The 20748-nt window shown below is 38.7% G+C and overlaps 1 protein-coding gene across 8 annotated transcripts in view; it reads left to right on the forward strand.

The window, feature by feature from the left end:
- The first annotated feature begins 13150 nt into the window (after positions 1-13150).
- LOC148878247 (uncharacterized) overlaps positions 13151-20748 on the forward strand; it is a 40602-nt gene continuing 33004 nt past the window's right edge. For 7 of the 8 annotated variants that reach the window (XR_016101103.1, XR_016101104.1, XR_016101102.1 and 4 more), the window contains exons 1-3: positions 13198-13548; positions 17097-18381; positions 19061-19288. Coding sequence is in view for 5 of the 8 variants with exons in the window: in XM_088951453.1 (XP_088807579.1) it covers positions 17099-18381; positions 19061-19288 (1511 nt within the window). In the remaining 3 variants the exon portion in view is untranslated. Of the gene's footprint in view, positions 13549-17096; positions 18382-19060; positions 19289-20748 lie in introns of all 8 variants that reach the window. The other variant, XM_088951444.1, reaches the window with a different exon arrangement.

The following is a 20748-nucleotide window of genomic DNA, read 5'->3' on the forward strand; positions in this document are numbered from 1 at the left end:
GCAGGAAAGCATCCACTTAGTAGGGGCAACTTTACACAATGAACGTCGAGGTAAGCGACATTGTAGGGTATATAACCGACCTGTCCGCGCACGGGCTACTCATTTAAATGTTGGTTGTCCCTAATGGGCCAAACCTGTTGATATATGCCGAAGTGGGTTAGACATCGTAGGGTTCGAACGCGAGCTGTCTACTCTTTAGGCATTAGAAGTACTTTGCCTATGCCGAAGAGGCGATTAGGACTTATATGCCCATGCCGAGGAGGCGATTGAGACTTATACGCCCATGTTGAAGGAGCTACTGGGACTAGTTCGCCAAAGTTGAAGAGGCGATTGGGATTTATATGATGCTGAGGTCTTTTATCAACTTGACTCTTTTAGTCTTTGGACTTTTGGGAGTGATTCGTAATCCGTTCTCCAATTTGATTATCACAGGTAGTATCGCCTTAAATTGTTGACGTTCTATGCTCGAGGTACCTGTCTTCCTTCTAAGGTTTCAAGCTCGTACGTACCTTCCCCGAGTACCCGCTTTACTCGATAGGGACCTTCCCAGTTTGGTCTGAGCTTTTCGACACCAGGCTCAAACATCATAACTTTTCGAAGGACCAGGTCTCCGACACAGAAGTGACAATTCTTGACCCTGTCGTTATACTACTGAGCCATTCTTTGCTGGTAAGCTGCGGTCCGGATATATGTGAGGTCCCATACTTCCACCAGGTCAAGGTTGGTACGGAGCTTGTCATTGTTGGTTTCTTCGTCGTATGCATTCAAGCGTAATGTAGGCACCTCAGTCTCGGCTGGGATTACCGCTTTCGTGCCATAGGTGAGGTTGAAGGGGGTTTCACCTGTGGCAGTCTTCATTGTAGTTCGGTAGGCCCATAATACACTGGGTAGCTCATCTACCCCTAGTCCTTTAGCTCGGGCTAAGCGGGCTTTTAGTCCACGGAGTATTGCTTTGTTCGTGACTTCCACTTGCCTGTTTGTTTGAGGGTGTGCCACCAAAGTGAAATTCTGTTGTATCCCCATCTCGGCACACCAATTCTGAAACTTGATATCTTCGAATTGCTTACCGTTGTCAGAGTTAAGCACCCGGGGTAGTCCGAAGCGGCATACTATACTCCTTCAAAAAAAGTTTTGTGCACTTCGTGCTGTGATTGTTGCTAGGGGTTCCGCTTCCACTTACTTCGTGAAGTAATCCACTATTACCACCAAGAATCTCCTCTGTCCTGTCGCTGGCGGTAATAGTCCAAGAATGTCGATTCCCCATTGTGCGAAGGGCTATGGGCTAGTGAGGTACTTCAGGTCGACAGTAGGTTGGTGGTGGATGTTGGCGTGCCTTTGGCATTTGTTGCACTTCTTGACAGGCTCGAGCGCGTCTGCCTTCATCATGTGCTAGTAGTACCTCTGTCGTAGTGCTTTCTGGGCGAGGGCTCCGCCCCCCAAGTGTCCGCCACACTGACCTTCATGAGTGTCGCGGAGAACGAGCTCGACCTCTAAGGGTCGCAAGCAGCGCAAGTAGGGGAGTGTGTAGGATCTCCGGTACAGCCGTTCGTCTATTATGACATACTTGGTTGCCTGTCGCTCTACCCTTCTAGCTGCGTTGCGATCTGCAGGGAGAGTCCTGTGAAGCAGGTAGCTCGCGAGTGGGTCAATCCGGATCGGCTCTGCTTGTGCAACAGTAGCGACCTCTTCTCTCCCCCCCCGAAAATGTTGGGTTGAGGCAGGTTCTCTATATACACAGTCCTCATGGTGTTGTTGCTTGTGCTGGCTAATCGAGACAAGGCATCGGCCTTAGTGTTCTCGGACCTTGGAATCTGCCTGATGAAGTATGATTGGAAGCCGCGTAGAACTTCCCTGACGTTGGCTAGATAAGCAACCATGGTGGGGTCGTGAGCTTCGTAATCGCCAGTGAGCCCTGCTAGAGTGAGCCCGGCTATCATCTCGGACCTGTAGATGACGACGTGTTTGGCTTGTTCTTCGTTTGCTAGAGTGAGCCTGACTATCATCGCTTCATACACCGCTTTGTTATTAGATGCTACGAACTCGAACCGAAGTGCGTACTCTAGTTTCACCCTGTTTGGCTCGTACAAAATGATGCCGACTTCGCTTCCTTGCTGATTAGATGAGCCGTCTACATGGAGGATCTAGGGCACCTCGTCCCAGGTTGGCCTTGCTCTAACCGGGACTGGTGCCACACTAGTTGAAGCTTCCTCTTTGTGCTTGACCTCAATCAATTCGAGGATTGTGGTGCTAAAGATGCATTCTGCAATGAAGTCGGCTAAGGCTTGGGCCATAATTGCCGTTCGAGGCTCGTGCCGAATGTCGTACTCACTGAGTTCGATGGCCCACTTCGTCAGTTTGCCGGATACCTCAGGCTTGAGTAAGATCTGCCTTAGAGGTTTGTTGGTGAGAATGACGACGATGTGGGCTTGGAAGTATGGATGAAGCTTTCGAGTTGCGATGATCAGTGCGTACGCCAGTTTCTCGGTCTCTGGGTACCTTGTTTCTGCATCCTGCAAAACTTTGCTGACATAGTAGATGGGTCGTTGAACCCGATCTACTTCCTTTATCAGTACCGAGATGACTACCTCATCACTCGCGGAGAGGTACAACTTCAAAACATCTCTATCATCGGGTTGGGTCAGAATCGGGATACTAATTAAGTCTTTTTTGAGCTCATCGAATGCGAGATGACACTCTTTGGTCCACTCAAAGTCCTTTCTTTTTTTAATCGCCTTGAAAAAAGATAGTCAGCGATCTGCCGACTTAGACATGAAGTGGCTCAGAGCGGCTATGCGACCGTTTAGCTTCTAAACCTCATTCAATTTACGAGGCGGCCTCATATCTAGGATGACCTTTATTTTTTCAGGGTTGGCTTTGATGCCACGTCGGTTAATTATGTAACATAGGAATTTACTCGAGGTGACACCGAAGACACATTTGTTAGGGCTTAACTTCATGTTATATTTGCGCAAAACTTCAAGAACACAATGCAAATCTTTTATTAAACAATTTAAAAATTGGGTTTTGACGACCATGTTGTCTATATAACACTCAACCTTGTTGCTGATCAACGGCTCAAAGATTCTATTTACAAGCCTTTGGAAGGTTGCCCCATTATTTTTTAATCCAAAGGGCATGACTTTGTATAGTACAAGCCTAGCTTAGTTATGAAAGCCGTTTTTTTCTCGTCGGCAGGGTCCATCTTGATCTGATTATATATTGAGTATGCGTCCAAGAAACTCAGCAGGCAGTCGATCTTAGGAAGTGGGAAATAGTCTTTCGGGCAAGACCGATTCAGGTTGGTATAATCGACGCACATGCACCATTTACCGTTGGTCTTTTTTACCAGAACGGGGTTAGCTACCAAACTCGGGTGATGGACTTCCTTGATGAAATTGACTGCAAGGAGCATTCGACGTCCTCGTCGACTATCCTCCAGCGCTCTGGGGTGAGATTGCGTTTTTTCTATCTAACGGGCTTGACTACAGGATTAGTATTTAACTTGTGAGTTATTATTTTTGCATCTATACTAGGCATCTCTGCCGCGGACCATGCGAATATATCTAAATTTTTAATTAAAAAACTTACCAGTTGAAAACGAAGAGGTTCCTCGACTGATGCATCGATCTGGAGAGTCCTAGCTGGATCTTCTGTTGAAACAGGTACGTGGACCGTCTCTTTTGTCAGTGTACTCCGTAGGTCGCTCTAGCTCGAGGTCATCTGCTTCCTTGGCTTTCCCTTTGAGGGCGATGGTGTAGCATTTGCGAGACTCGAGCTGGTCATCTCGCGCTGCCCGTACTCCGAAGTCTGTGGGGAACTTCATAGTCAAATAGTAGGTGGACACCATTGCCTGAAGTGCGTGGGTGATGGGCCGACCTATAATGGCGTTGTATGGGGAGGGAGTTGTGACTACTAGGAAAGTATGCTCGAATCATGCGATATTAGGCCACATTTCGACCTCTACAGGTACCGAAATTCGCCTTAGGGGCCTGACTTCTTCGCTGAAGCCTACTAGAGGAGTATTCGTGGGCTTGATGTCGCTTTCTTGGAGCTGGAGTTTGTCGAAGGCGTCCTTGAACAGGATGTCTGCCGAACTGCCTGAATCGACCAGGACGCACTTCACCTCGAAGTCATTGATCCTCATCTTTTCGACTAGCACGTCATCATGGGGGTATTGAATTCCCCTCACGTCGTCTTCCGTAAAGAATATGGGATCTTCAAGCTTTGGCTGCTTCGAAGGATTCTGTTCTTTTCTTTCTAGTTCGCGAGCTGAGGTCTTTGCCGTTGCCGAGGTGCAGCCCGCGACAATAGACCCGCCAGTAATCATATGGATTACCCCGCGGATGGGTATCTCTTCGAGTAGCTGTCTCTGCGACTACTCACTCTGTCTGTTGTTGGACTCAGGAGCATCTCTCCTTTGCTCCCCCTGCTGATCTGTTTGACTTTTATTATCTTTTTGTACAAAGTTTTTCAAGTATCCGCGACGGATGAGTTCTTCAATCTCGTCGTGGAGGTTTCTACAATTTTTGGTACTATGATCGTGATCTTTATGGAAATGACAGTATACATTCTTGTTTCTTGTGTTAGGATCTCCCATCAACCGAGGTGGCCACTTCACATAAGAAGCGTCTTTGATTGCCATGAGAATCTCTCCTCGCTTCGCATTAAGGGGCATGTAGTTTGTCCTTTCAATCGAAGGAGTTCGGGAATGCTGATTTGACTTATTCCCTCCCCTGGTTGGTTCATCCTTTCTTCGCTTGTTGTCCCCGTTGTTCGAGGTGTCACCTTCTCGTTTTCTCTTCTCTGTTGGGTTCTCACTTTTCTGGTTCATCTCTTCTTCTGTCTTGATGAATTGATCAGCGAGATTGAGAAACTCAGTGATATCCTTGGGCTTGTTGGCTACCACATGCCACTTGAACTCTCTATGAGTAATACCTCTCTTCACTGCTGTGAGTCTTACAGCGGGATCTAGGTCAGGAATCTACAAGCAAGTGTTGTTGAAGCGTTTGATGTAGCTTTGAATCGACTCTCATTCCCTTTGGACTATACTGAGGAGGATTTCCTATGACCTCAGACACTTCTTACTGGTGATGAAGTGCAAGGTGAACATTTGCACGAACTGCGCCCAACTCTTAATTGTCCCGGGCGCGAGGTTCCTATACCACGTACGAGCTACTCCTTTGAAGGTTGTAGAGAAGGCAATACACATGCAAGATTCATTAGTCCCAACTAAGTGCATCTGGGACTAGAAGGAGTCTATGTGATCATTCGGGTTGAATGACCCATCGTACTTGTCTAGTAGAGGTACCTTGAAGTCCTTCGGCATTGGGGTGGCCAGGAGCTTGAAGGACAAGGGAGATGGCATAGAGAGGAGGGGAGCGGTCTTCGCGATTCCTGAGCTAGCTTCTTCTTTGCCTTTAGGCTTTTTGGGCTGACTTGGTCCAACGAGCTGGCTTGGACTGTTCTGGTAGAAAAGCAAAATCAATAAGAAGAATGAAAACAAAAACAACATATAAATAGATGTGAAAAAACAACGATAGAAAAAACACATAGGACTAAGAGACACTGAACCAAGGAGGATGCAACACCATAGCATCCACAGCCTGATGGCAATTAGTTGTAAAGAGGGATGAAGATGGAGAAAGAATCCTCATTCAAGGATCCTCAATATTTGATGTAGTTATGACCTTAACCTAAACATCCTAATTTAGTTTATAGGAAATTCATCAGATATGTGGAAAAGAATATGAGAGCAATTGATAAATCTTAGATGTAAAACTTTATCTGATTTTAGATGGGATAAAGATGTATTTTTATCTAAAGTTCATAGATTAACCAATCCTGACAAGATTCCTGGAAAGAACAATTTGTGTCAGGACTCCCGCCAGTCTTTGCGGAACAAGGTGGTAGAATCTTGTATTCTAATTATTCTTACGGATATTTGATCCAAGTAGTAAATCAAATAGAATTAGAAGTATGCAATGAAATGAAACTAAAAAGACAACTTAAAAGAGAAAAACTGAATTCTAAAAGAGAATTAGGAGATTTTTGCTACTAATTTGAAATTGCTCCTGAACCTTCCGCTCTGCATATGGTTCTAAAGAAAAAGAAAATAAACTTTTACAAAAAAGGAAAAGAAGCCTCCTAAGAGCCCCAATAAAGTCAAAAAACCAACGGCCCCAACCTGTTTCAAATGCGGGAAAACAGGTCATTATGCTAATAAATGCTTGAAAAATAAAACCACCCTTAAAAAACTAAATGAATTAGAAGAATGAGAAGGTGAGCTGAGAATCTTCTACCTTTTAAAAAAGAAGGCTGTGCTGATGACATATGCACATGTAAAAGCGGAACGGATTCTTCCGATGAAGAGTGAAAAGAACTCAACGTACTAACTTTAGATGAGAAATAACATGCCAAAATAACAATATAGCTGGTTTTTTTATGTTTAGTATTTAATACTTAAATAATTTATTTATTTGATTTTGTTAGTTTTTGTTATTTAAATTAAAGATAAAGAGGAATAACATGAACCGTGTATGACACGACAAACGAGTTGAGCTATTTAAGTACATTGTAGTTAATACAGGTCGGTTTCAATCCATTTATATTCATCTTCTTTACCTGGTTAAGGGAAAATGGGTTTTTTAACAGCATTAAGTTTTGTGTTTTTTTTTTTTACTATTTTTCTTACTAATAACGTTTATTCTGTTCGCAGCATACATTCAATAAAAAAAAAACTGGTCTGCTTGATCTTTCGCCTGATCACGCCTGGTCTTTTATTTCCGCCCTGGTCTGCTTTTGTCTTTTATTTCCACCTCTATTTTTAGTTTAAAAAAAAAAAAAACTTATACCGGATTCAAAATAGAGAAGGAAGAAAGGATATGGCTTTAGTGATTTACCGATTTGGTGTTCCTCGCCTGGTTTATCTGGTCTTTTCGCCCCTATTTCCGCCCCCTTGTTTCTCTCAAAAATAGAGAATGGCGTGAAAGTTTTCCTCTTCCAAGTACCAAGTTCTTTGAAAAGAAAGAAAGGAGATGGCTTCAGTGATTTACAGATTGGGTGTTCTTCGCCTGGTCTACCTGGTCTTTCTGCCCCTATTTCTCTAAAAAATAGAGAATGGCATGAAAGCTCTTCATCTACCAAGTATGGGAGAATACAATTGAAAAAGTTTTCCCTCTGCCAATTGAGAATAGAGGATTCAAGAAGTGGGTTGACGGTGGCATGAAAATACAAAACTCCAACCCCAAACCAGATGAGATGTGTGTATCCTCATTTCTTTATCATATGTAGATGAAAAAAAAAAAAGAGATAAAGTTAAAGATTAAAAACATTCTACACCGGATAGGCAAGAGTGGGAAATAGAGTTAGAGACATTCTTCATTTATTGGTAGTTTGGAAAACGACATGGAATTAAAAAATTAAAAAAGGAGAAAATTTGTTCATTTTCTTGTTTTACTTTATATATATATATATATATGAGTTAAGAGTTTTTTTTTTTGGTAGAAAAGCAAAATCAATAAGAAGAATGAAAACAAAAACAACAACATATAAATAGATGTGAAAAAACAATGACTAGAAAAAACACATAGGACTAAGAGACACTAAACTAAGGAGGATGCAACACCATAGCATCCACAGCCTGATGGCAGTTAGCCATAAGAGAAGTGACTAACCAGGCAAGAGGTGGACCAACTACTACTTTTGAAGCTAGTAGATGAACTGGAACAATTTGCTTGTTTGTACGCAAAAGCAACATTAGAGAAAATGTCATTTAAGATAAGCCAAACCTGAGGAGAACAATTAAAGGATCCAGTAGAAAAAGAATTTATTAAAGACAAATAATCACTTTCAATGATCAACTTTGATAAGCCCAACTATCTAACAGGTAAACAACACTTCCTAATTGCCACAACTTCAGCATAGATAGCAGAAATAACCTTACGAGATCCACATTTACCAAAAATAAAAGAGCCATGCTCATTTTTGAGCAAAAAACCAAAACCACTAGCTGCTCCAACAGAGAAACTCTCATATGTGTTAGCTTTAACCATACCTAAAGAGGGGGCTGCCACACAAAAGCACTTGGACTTGGGTACTTACTATGAGAAGCGACAATTAATTCTTGTTAGAAAGCATTCATCACTTCCCCCATCCTCCTGTTAGCAAACAAAATTGTCAAAAGCAACTTAGGCATCTCATCATTGAGCACAGAAAAGATTCCATCTTTTTTGTGGACAACTTAGGCTTCTCATCCTTGACAAGTGAGCAAATTTTTAGTAGTGTGATAGGCTGGTTTAACAGAAAACCTGCCTTTAGCATTTGGAGTCCACATTAACCTATCCCGTCCCACCAACCTAGGAAGCTATCAAAAATATTCTGAACTAGATTAGTCTACCTCAAGGTTTGAGTCAATCAGGTCATTCACCCATTTAACCTTACCATAGCTTGGTTTAGGACCAAAACGTCTAAAACAATATGATCAATATTCTGACCATTTGAACTTAGTCATTTGTTTTAAAAAAAGTGAGAAACTTGCCCCCACCACTCTCAAGCATAATAAGAATTTCAAAATATATTATATATAGTATTTATACGATTTATAGTATATATACATATATGTCACGCCATTATATTAATTTGACCCTGATTGAAACTTTGAACCATAAATCTCTCCCTTTTTCGGTTCTATACCTTAGTTCAGTTATCCGAACATTATTTGCAATATATCCTAAGTGAAGGTCCACTAACTTTACAATGGAGAGCCAACATTTACGTGGATTTGATCCCATGCCTCCATTATCCCCATCTCAACGTATAATTGACAATGTTAAATTATTATTGTAAAAGCATAAATAGCAAGGATACTTATTACACATTTGTCATCTACAATGTATCATTTTGAGTTGTTTTTTTTTTTTTTTTTTTTTTTTTTGGGGGGGGGGGGGGGGGGATATCCTTTTTGAGTCTTTAACCATGTGAATGGGTGAGTAATATATATGTTATTTACTAACCTCAATTGGTCATATAGATGACGGATTTCTGATCGATGCCTTCCTGCACCCATGTAGATTTGTATTGTTCTCATTAGACCTGTTCATGGGCTGGGCCGGGTCGGGCTTTCACTTGTCATTAAAGGAAATATGCTAGGCCCGAGCCTGAGCCCAGTCTGGCCCGACCAACGGGCCTATGACTTGGGCTCGAGCCCAGCCCTGATAAAAAGCCCGAAGCCCAACCTAATAAAAAAATAATTTTCTCTATTCAAATTAGAATTAAAAATTCAAATAGTTTTTTTTTTCCCATTTAAATGAATAATGGGTCTACAAGATGGTTTTTTTTCCCTTTCTTTTATATTTGAAATCACAATTTTACATTCTTAAATAAAAAAAATTTATTCAAATGGGCATAATCACATTACTCACTTTAAGTCTAATATTAGGTCGGGCCGGACTATTTTTGACAAAACCCAAGCCCGACTCAAATTTTTTGCAGGCCGGGCTTTTTGGCCCGAATTTTAGCCCGTGGGCCTATAACCACGTTCAAGCCCATCCGGGGATCGGGCCAGGCCAGGCTGGCCCATCGGGCCACCCGGCCCATGAACAGGTCTAGTTCTCATTGATAGAAAGGAAAGAAAACCAGTACGTGTATGATTTAGCTTGTGTTTCTCTACAAAGATAAAAAGAAGAGGATTAGGTTGGTTATACAACATCTAAGAAAATTGGGTGAAGACCATAATGAATATTATAGTCAATGGTCAATACTAGTAAATGGAGTTCAGATTGGCACCCTACAAAGCACACCCCATATGTGCCCTGCACGCACATCTCACCATGTATTGGAAACATCTCCTATACTTATCATGTGGAGATGTTCTCAATATAGAGTTGGGATGTGCTGTGGGCACGTGTGAGAATTCTAAGTAAATGTGCATCTATAATGCCCGTGTATAAGATTGAAGAATATGAATTTTATACTTTCTTTCCACTTTTATGATATACATAAATCAAGGCAATTATCAATTTTATATAGTATTGTTATAATCAAATCTAGCTTTTATCAACCGCACTAAAAGGAAGGCAAATATATGCTTTATATATTATGGATTATAAATGGATTTGCAAGAAGAACAATATAGTAATCAAATATATTAAATTTTTATTATCAAATTAACATTACAATTTGAAATTATTATTTAATTAATAAATTCAAGGGTTAAATATTTAAACCATCCCTATGGTTTAGCAAATAGACAAAAACTTACCCTAATGCTTGCATAATCACTTAAATTACCATTATAATTTATGATTATGGACAAAGCCGTTAAATATTGATGAAAAAGATAAAATGACCATATTATCCTTCCAATAAGTAAAGAGGTAAAGATTATCAAACACAACGGAGAGAAAAAAACACACTAGAGAAGGTGACTGATGCAAATCCTGACGAGATCTCCGATGAGATGGGACAGAAAAAGAAGTTACAGGGCACACACACATGACCAACAAAGTGAGGGTGAGCCTGTCTGAAGTAATGTTCACAGAAAACTCTTTCATCAGAGAACCATTATGTATTTGAAAATTGTTGAGGAGGATGAAATCTTGAGTTGAAATAGAGAAGCATCCCATGCTCACATTGTTGCTTTGTTAGACAAATGAGAAGAAATCTAGCCAAATCCAATGCCTTCTTTGCTTTTGGATTGGAAAGTTGTACTTAGAGGTCCCATCAAGGATTCAAGCTATATGATACAAAGGTGAAATGGTGGTGAAGTAGTGGTGTTGGCTAAAATGTTTTTGGAGGTTGAAAGGAATAGGGGACTGAATATATCAAACACAAAGACAATTTTCCACTGATGTATTAGTGGGTGATCCATAATTTATGAGGTAATTGTCCACATGAGTAAATCGAAACAGAAATACATGCCCAAGACAACGTGGGTGAAACCCAAGTCTCCGGTATTCATCATGAAAATAGAGAGAGGAATAAAAAAAGATATATAAAGTTCCATTTCAGAAAAAATAATAAATTATAGGGTTCAAAAGAGCTACAACACAACTTCATAACCACAAATCGAACTAAAATTGAAGACCTTTTTAGCTGTTAATCGGCCATTAAGTGGAATTTGAAAAAGATACAAATGCCCTTCGCTTGTCATATAATTTTCTTGATCAATCATTCAAAAGTTGACAAAAAATTAACAGTCCCAAATCCTTGCCTCTTCTGTTCAAGAAAATTGGGGTATGTTAATTTTTAGTCAACATACTTGAATAGAAAAGACAAGGATTTGGGACCGTTAATTTTTTGTCAATGTTTGGATGGTTAATAAAGAAAATTAGATAACACTTTAAGGGCATTTGTGTCTTTTAAATGCCATTTAAAAGTTGATTAACAATTGATTAACAACAGGTATTGGATTGACATATTTTGAAAGTTTGGGTATTGAAATGTCACATTTTAAAGCTTGGAGACAAAAAATTGCACTATACCCGAAGTACATGATACTAATTGGGAATTTTCCCTAAGGCTCAGTTTGGAAGGAATACAAATGCAAATTTGTAGAATGCAAATACATACAAAATAATACAAAATACAAGGTTTTACACAAAACAAATTTGCATTTGTACTCCTTCCAAACTGAGACTAAGAAAAATAGAGAACAATTTTTACACTGATATATTTGGCCAAAGCAGCTAGGCTCAATATCGAAATTGGGTCACATATGTCGACTGCTAGATTACAAAGCTAAAATAGTAAAATAAAAAGGGGCCTTCAAATTTGAGGAGACTGGGTGTTTTTGGCAATGTTGGAACAAACAGTTGAGATTGGGGTTGTCCTAAATGTAGTAGAAGCTCCAACAATGGAGAGGAGGAGAAGCCCATAGACTAGCTTGGAGACACCATAGATCTGAGAATCCATGGCGATTGAAGAGAGAAATCAATGACAGTAGTGGAGACATTCATAGAAAAAACCAGATATTTGCTCCTCCAAATCCTGTTTTTTTCTTCTTCTCTTTCTTTCCTCTTCCTCTTTAGTGATCCGAAGTATATTTTGGACCATAAAAAGGATAATTTAGGCGTTTTGAAAAAAAAGTCATGTGGCATCACATGCTAGTACCTTAAGTGATTATGCAAACTTTAGGGTAAAATCTTTTCTTGATAGTTTAATTATTTAACCCTAGATTCAATTTATAAATAGGTAATTTCATACTCATAGAAGGAGATCCACCTTTATTCAGAAGCCCGGGCTTTTGGCAAATCTTTTCCCATGGGCTTTTGGGCTGTTTAGAAGGTCGGAAGCCCAAATTTTAGGTTTTTCCCATTTGACAACGGAGGGATCTATTGGGAAAAAGTTATAGTCTGTCAAAGATGGGAGCATCCTTAATTTGGGCTTTTTTAGGGAACTTAGATTTTCTACTCACTTTTCCTACTCACTCTATACCCGTTGTGATTCTCGTGAATTGCAGCCACATATCTCTTAATCCATTATAGATATGTGCGACTGCAATTCATGGCGGGTAGAGAGTGGGTTGGAACTCTTGTTTGTTTTTTAGAATGCTTTAAATGAAGCTTTTACAATTATTTAGCACTTCGCGTTTTTTTCAAATATGTGGATGATGCTTTGAAGAAAATGGGTTATCTTTCGACAAAAATCTATTTGAATGTGTAAGTGAGACCCACCAATGGTATGTAGGGACCACTTTGAAAAATGTATGTGAACCCCATATACATGTCCACCAATGGTATATGTGGACCACTTTGGAGAATGTATGTAGGCCCACATACATGTCCACATATGGACCCTACATACATATCCACTAATGGTATATGGGATCTACATTGGAAAAATGTATGTGGGCCCTACATATGTGTCTACCAATGGTATGTGAAACCCACCTATAGTATATGGGCCCCACATACATGTCAACTAATAATATGTGGGGCCTACCTTGAAAAATGTATTTGGGACTCATATTACATATTATGCATATGTTAAAATGTGTGAGGCCTATTTTAAAAATTATTTATAGACTTTATAGTAAAAGATATACATTGGTGGATTTACATGTGGGGCCCATTTTTTATGATTGCACATGGGGCCCACAAACATGAAATGCCTATTTAAACGTATATATAGGTCTCACATGTATTAAGTAAAAAGTTTGGTAACTTACATATATATACATATATATTTTCATCACATTTCCTCTTACAAATCTTCTAGGAAAAACTTGCCAAACGGGCACTTCTCGATGAGGACGACACAGAATCAGTTGGTTACGAGTCAAATTTTCAAGCTGCAGGCATTCGCTTGGACGATGGTGATGGGGCCATGTACGTAATGGTGGATCATACTCTTCTCAATGCTCGACACGTTGGGAGTTAGCTTCCTCGAAAACCGCAAATTTGCTTCATGAAGCCTCGTCAGTCGTCACAAGCAACTCCCACTTCAAATTTTGATCGTTTTCTTTTCCTTCTCCCAAATAAACGTCTGTAGCAAGAGCGAGAAGCCGCTGTTTAACCATCATTGGAGCCATAGCTAAAACGCCCAAAGCAGGTAATCTAGCCCATTGAAATTTCAGACACCTCATTATCTGTATTTCAATTTCATGAATTTCTCGAGTTATTTATCCAATTTAGTCCATTGAACTTTTGGATACTTCTTATGTTTTGTTTATTAGCTCATTTTTTGGCGAAAAATTCCGCTTGTTATGGTGCTCTTACGTTTAGGTTGTTTTGCATAAATTTATTTTAGTTACGCGAAGGCAAGAAACGTTCTAAAGGTGTGAACTTGCTTAGAGAAACACAAAAATTAGGGGATGTACTGATATTTGGAGAATTGGGTTGAGCAGGGTGAAATATTTGGAGAATTATATGAATCTTCAGTTTTGATCCGTACTTGACAGAAAATAAAGAATTCATGGTAAAAAACTTTATTCAAATACACTAATATATTTCCTGAAGTTTTGAGTTCATTACAAAATTGAGCTGAATGACAAACTGCATAAAGAAATTAGCAAATGACGTTTTAGGAGAGTCTATTGGGAAATGAAAAAGTGCCAAAGGAACTTGGTGGTGGAATGAAGAAGTTCAAAATATAACCAGATCACAATGAGCATGTTATAAAGTTTGGCAAAAGACTAAAAATGGAGAAAACTTGGAAAATCATAAGAGAGGAAGTTAAAGAAAAAGTAAGAGACGTTAAATTTAAGGCATATGATGAGCTCTATTATAAATTAGACACTAAAGATGGAGAAAAAGGAAGTTATAAACTAGCAAAGATGAGAGAGAGTAAAGGTGGAGATTTAAACCATAATAAGTGCATCAAAAGGAAGAAGAGAGTCTTGATAAAAGACGAGTAGACTAAGATGGTTTGGTCACTTGCATAGCTGACAGTACCTGTACCCATAGGAAGAAGTGATTTGTTGCAACTTGAAGGGTCTATAAGAAGACCAAAAAGGACATTGGTTATAGTAGTAAGAAATGATTTAAGTGCTAATAATTTAACAATGGCTATGGCTTTAAACAGATGGGAATGTTGAAATAGGATTCTTGTAGCCAACTTCATATGGTTGGGGGATGATGATGATAAAATTGAGCTGAATTTTGGATTTTTTTAAAATATTTTTATCCAGGTCAAAATATTACAATAAACCAAGATTTAAATCCTTGAGAATGAGAACGTAGCCTTAACACCAATCCATCAGTCACTTGGGCTTATCACAAAATTCAGCTGAAACTTTGGATTTTTATTTTGGTTTTGACCCAGGTCAGAAAATCTCAGAAAACCAGAGATTAAATCCTTGAGAATGAGACAGTATTTTCCAAATCAACCAGCCACTTTCAGTTGGTCTCACTCACCATTCATGAGAGATAGAAAAGTACCACAGTGACACAAAGACAGGAAATAAATCTTTATCCTTTACAGGATAATCACAACAGGTGTTTATAAATTTACTGATGAACCAAATATATGGTGGTTTGGTACAACCTAGTTCAACCATGTCCAAGACCTGCCAAAAACCGGATATGTGAACTTGGAATATGTTTATAAAAATACAACACAATGGTTTTTGAGAAGCTGGACATCTCCAGGTCCTTCACGGTGCTTTTATGACAAAATTATCTGGTTTTGTCCAGCTTTTTATCATCAGTTTGGTTCAGTAGCCAAACTGAACCAGTAGAGTAACCTGTTCTGGTTTGACCCGCTTTGATTGCTGGTTTGGTTTAGAAAGCTCATACTTACAGAGGTTACAAGGAATCTCTTTTAAAAATACAAAATTTTCCCTAAAGTTTTTAGTTGTATTGCATGAAATTAGAAACTTAATAAGGGCAGGTGTTTATTGATAAAAAGGCAGGTCCTAAGAAATTCAGGAAATCTTCATAACTCTCTCTCTCTCTCTATCTATCTATGTATCATGTGCAAATCCTATGTGAAAGTCATCCAATCATGTGCAAGTCCTAAAACAATTTCAATGCAAGTTTGGAAAAAGTCCAATTCCTATGTGTTTTATAAGAATGTTACGAAGTCAAGAATTTAGTTTTTGGAAGAAAAAATGGATTGAAAGAATATACAACTAGTAAATTCTGGAAATTTGTTGATCATCATTGAATGAAGGAAGAATATCAAGGAAACTAAATCTCTGAGGCCAAGAAGCATGTAGGCAAGATAGTGGTTCTTTGTAGCGCTTGAGAGAATTGAGACGGAGGGCAATTTACTGGTTGTCATTGAGATCAACTCAGATAAGATGGATCTCAAGGGAACAGAATTTAGTAGCAAATTGCCTCATCTGGGGTTGGAAGGGTCCCATTGTATAGCGGCAGCTCTTGTATGCCTCCCTCATGTACATCTCCTTTGCTTTCTTTTTAACACAATGAGTTATCTTCTCTCTCTCTCTCATACAGACACATACACACACAAAATCATTGGATGGAAGCAGAGCTCAGTAAACATCCTTTTTTAAGCAATAATGAATTGATAGTAATTTATTAAAATTAGTAAGAACAAAAAAGGAAAAATGTTGAAAAAAAGATGGCTGAGGGCAGCTAGGTCAGTAGAGAGTCCTTGGATGTTGAGACATCACATTAGAGAGACTGGAGGCTTGGTATTGAGGATGAATAGCTGGTTTGGATGGATCAGTCAATTCACTAGTAGAGAGCTTGGCTATGGAACATGATAGTTTGGGAGGGGATGGTGTGCCTCTTGTGTTCTTTGATCTCCTTTCCTTTCCTAAGATTGATAGTTTGTAATGTAATACTTTTTCTCATCATTAATGAAACACATTTATTACTTAAAGACCATGAGTTTGATGTCAGTGCCATGATGAAACGATTGATTGCTTTGAGATGATTCAGAGGTTCATTAGTGATATGTCAGACATACGCAGTGCACAAAACCAGTCATGTTGACAGGAAGAGCTCAGTTTCTTGATCACCTATAAATTGTGGTCAGGGAGATCCATTTTAAACAATTTTAATCGAGAACGTTAAGTCCCACAGTCGAGAGTTCTGAGCAATGTTAGCAAGAGGAATGAGAAGATTAGATAGAGAAAACACCTTCTCTAACTTGTATTCTCTAAAATACTCTTTATCTATCACTTGAGATAATTTTATTTTATGTTTTGAATGCATCTATTTCTTAAAGTGGACATCTGTACTTTATGATTTGAATGCATATATAGTAGGGTAATTTACCAACTGTTTTTTGGTGAAGTTAATTATTGTACTGAAAAGTTTTCAGGTTTTCTTACTTTAACAAGATAACTGGGTAACTCGTATCGCTGGGTTTCCGATACACCTGCTTAAAGGTGTTTTCAGGAAATCAATTCTTTTATTTATTAAACAATATAAAAACTTGTATAAAAATGAAATGTTGAAAAAAATAGAACGTGTGGGATAAAAGGTATCGATACACCCCTGCTTATACATTTTGGTGTATTGATACTTTAAACCATTGTTGGAATGTGGTCTAAAGAAGATAGTTTCTATATGAATTTGGAAAAAGAGTTAACTGATATTTTTAAGTTATTGTGTTCATTTTGAATGTTCAAACCTTTGCTTTTCTTTTGCTTCAATTTGGTTATCCTGATTGAGGTTTTTAAGCAGGGATGGGTCTGGAGTCTCCTGATAGGAGATGGGAGGATATCAATGCTCCTCAGGAAGAGGCCAATTCAACTGTCATTGGAAAATTAGACCTTAATCTTGCAGTGAGTAGGGAAGAAGGGATTGAGGGTTATGGTCATGAAAATGATGCATGGAGTAATAAACTTAAAGTGGATTTGAACCACCAAGGGCAGCATGATTTCCTCTCAATGCATGTTGATGTTATGTGCGAGGGACTAGAATCTCCTTGTATGGAATCTAGCTTACCACAGAAGACTGACCAAGATCAGGGTGAGATGAGTACAAGAAACATTGCCTATAATCAGGGAATGTTACCACCTTCACCTACATCAACAAACAAACATTACTATGAGGAAAAGGAGGTGGTATCTGGTAGTTATTCTAATAGATCTTCCTCCCCAATTGAGATAGAAGCTTTCAGGGTTGAAATGAGAAACAAAGAATCTTGTAAATCTCCTTTAGAAGTTGATGTGCATCATCAGGGAGGAATCCTTGAACAGGAAAATTCTGATCTATGGAGGGGAAGTTCTCCTCTCCATAAAAAAAAAAGTTCTCTTCTCCATGATAAAAAGTTGGAGGAAAAAATTTCCAGAAGTTTACAATGTGAGAAAAATGAATCTGTTTGTGAGGAAATGGAAATGGGAAATAACAATCACCCCATGGAAAGGTCCGTGTGCCCTGAAAAAATGCAAAACAGCCCTGATGAAACTGAGCAGGATGTTTTTCATGCAAGTAGATTATCTACTGATAGCAGAAAATTGGAGCTGCATCACTTAGATTTGTACTCTCCACAGAGAACATCAGAAAGATCAGTATCACCTCTGAGGCAAATGTCTATCTCTCCCAATAGGTCGACGCATATGGAACTACCCCTGGTTCAAAAACCAATATCTCCACCACAGAATATTCAAGACCCATTATATTCTACCAGACCTTCCAGGCAGAAATGCTCCCCTCCTCTTGAAAGGTCTACTGCAGATGGTAAAAGGATTTCTTCCCAAGGGCATTTATCTCCAGCCAGAGGGAATTTCGCTTCTCCATGGAGGCAATCTTCACAAGATTCCCAATGCAGGGATGGATGTTCTGAGAAATGCCCATCTAGATCATCAAGAGGTCACCATTTACCATCAGATGATAGACAACCAGGCAGGTCACAGTCACAATCACCCAATAGATGTAGATATTCTTCTGCATATAGAAGAGATGATTGTGATCGATCTCGATCAAGGTCCTCACGTACAGGAGATCATCAGAGAAGACCCCCAAGGTTATGTTGCTTTCTTTTCTTTTTATTTTTGTTTGAACTGTTCAGTTATGGTCATTTAATATCAGCTTCTGAATAGAAGACAACCATCCATTGTTTAACTTTTTTTCCATGAGATATTTTAATATTTACAAGAGTTTTCATTATGTCCCTCAGGTTGCTATTCCCAGAAATGGTGTAACTGCTGTTTCTTGCACATCTGTTATTTCTGCAAGAGAACCATGGGCAGCTTGTTGGAATAAAACAGCATATGATTTATGGTTTTGCTTTTGCTATCTTGGTGTCACCTTAGTGTCAAATTGCTGTCTGCGTAGCAGCGTAGGGCCTTGTTACGATCTCATGGTCCATTTTATATTTAATCCTAATGTCACATTTTGGTATGGGGCTAGAACATAATGAGTTCAAGAAGTTCTCTATTCATCAGCAGATTCTCCCTTCACTTCATAGTATCATGGTCATTAAATGTCCCTAGACCTGGTCTAGGCAGTAACTGTCTCCATTTCATCTCATTTTCATAACCAGAGGTTCAATCTTTAAAAGCAGATGGGCTGTAAAGGGCAGATAGAGTTAGTCATTGCTCCTCCCACATTTCTGTTACATAATTTGTGTTGTTTATTTTGCTTCTGTTGTACATGGCAATTTTATTTTTGTATTGAGTATTAACAACATGCTTGTGTTGTAGGATGTATTCCCCTAGACACAGATCTCCTCCTTCAGGGTGTCATTCTCATCATCGATCTCCTAGAAGGAGACCTTGGTCACCACCTCCTAACCGGAGCACTGGAGTGGGAAAACCTGGAAATAATTTATTTGTTGCAGGTTTTAGTTTTGTGACAACAGAAAGAGATCTTGAAAGGAAGTTTTCAAGGTTTGGTCGTGTGAGAGATGTTCGCATTGTTCGGGATAAGAGGTGACAACACCTTGCGCTTCGTTGATTTTAGAATTTTAGTTTTAAAAAAATTTTCTGGTGATTCTGGTTGACCCATGATGTCTATATGTATCACTTTCTGCATTTCTTTTTAGTCTTTCAGTATTTGATGTATGCTTTTGCTTAAGCTTATATTTTCTTTGAAATTTAACTGACATTGGTTGCATTTTATGTTTCTCCTAGAATGGTCTACTCTCTCTCTCTCTCTCTCTCATATATGTATATGTACATACACATGCATATATACTGCATTTGTCTACATTTAAATAGGGAATTTACATGATAATCTAGTAGGTTTTTAAAGATCACATAATATCACCTTTCTTTTTTAATTAAGTACTGAACAAGCACCTTGTACTGTGAATTTGATAGTTATGTAAGAATGCATTAAAATATAACTGCTAAGTGTTTTTTGATATGTGTAGAGGTGGAAATTGGGCGGGTTGGATTGGGTTCGGTTTGGGTTGAGTTTCAACCCAACCCATTAATGGCCCAACTAGATAGAATTAAATGGGTTGGGAATCCAAATCCGCCTGAACCCAACCCGACCCATTTAGATAAAATAATGAAAATTATACAAAAATAATAGAAGTTGCAGGAAATAAAATAGAAATTAAACAAAAACACAAAAATGCATAAAATCAATAAAAATTACATAAAAATTTGAAAAAACAGAAATGCAACTTTAATTTTGTCCTTTCTATACATGTGAAAAAACAGTATTACTGTGAAAATTGCTTCTGTTTGTCTTCCCATACTGCCAAACAAATAGTGGAAGGAAAAACTGCCCAAAGAATTGACTGACTTACACATTGTCAAACAACTGAAAAGAATGAGACTTTCTTCAAATCATTCCAGCATCCAAGACTTACCAAGGTCTGAACAACCGATTCCCCTGAAACCATTCCAGCATCCAAGACTTTCTTCAAATCTGTCCCCAATAACTCCATGAGGTCTGGCCAAGCAATAACAGCTCCACTAACCTAAAAAGAATGCTACTTCACCATAAGGAGTGACCTACAGTCGTCACCTTCCAAGCCTGCACTCAAGTCCTGTTCAGCATGAAACCTTGTATGTTCTGTAAAAGCAAATAAGTGGATTTTTCATTCTCAATAGGTTGACCTGATTTTTTTATTTCTAACAGAAATTATGAAGAATATATAGTGACAAAAAGCTGGATATCAACATCCTTATTGAATTGTTTTTTTTGATCAATAACAACAATCCTTATTGAAATTATCACGTTGGCTATTGAGAAGAAAATAATTTAAAGGAGTATAAATGTATTCCATACTTGGAGGCAAGGTTTTAAATTGTTGGTAGCAGTAGAGATGTCAGTTCATCTGAAATTCTGAATATGGGAAACAGTGAAACACATTGGAAATGTCATATGGAAATATGGCAAAAATTGAGTTAGTGGAAACATTATGAAATAATATAAT

Source organism: Nelumbo lutea, chromosome 1 (assembly GCF_056320005.1).
Source record: "Nelumbo lutea isolate HS-2025 chromosome 1, American lotus-T2T, whole genome shotgun sequence".
NCBI classification, from domain to species: domain Eukaryota; kingdom Viridiplantae; phylum Streptophyta; class Magnoliopsida; order Proteales; family Nelumbonaceae; genus Nelumbo; species Nelumbo lutea.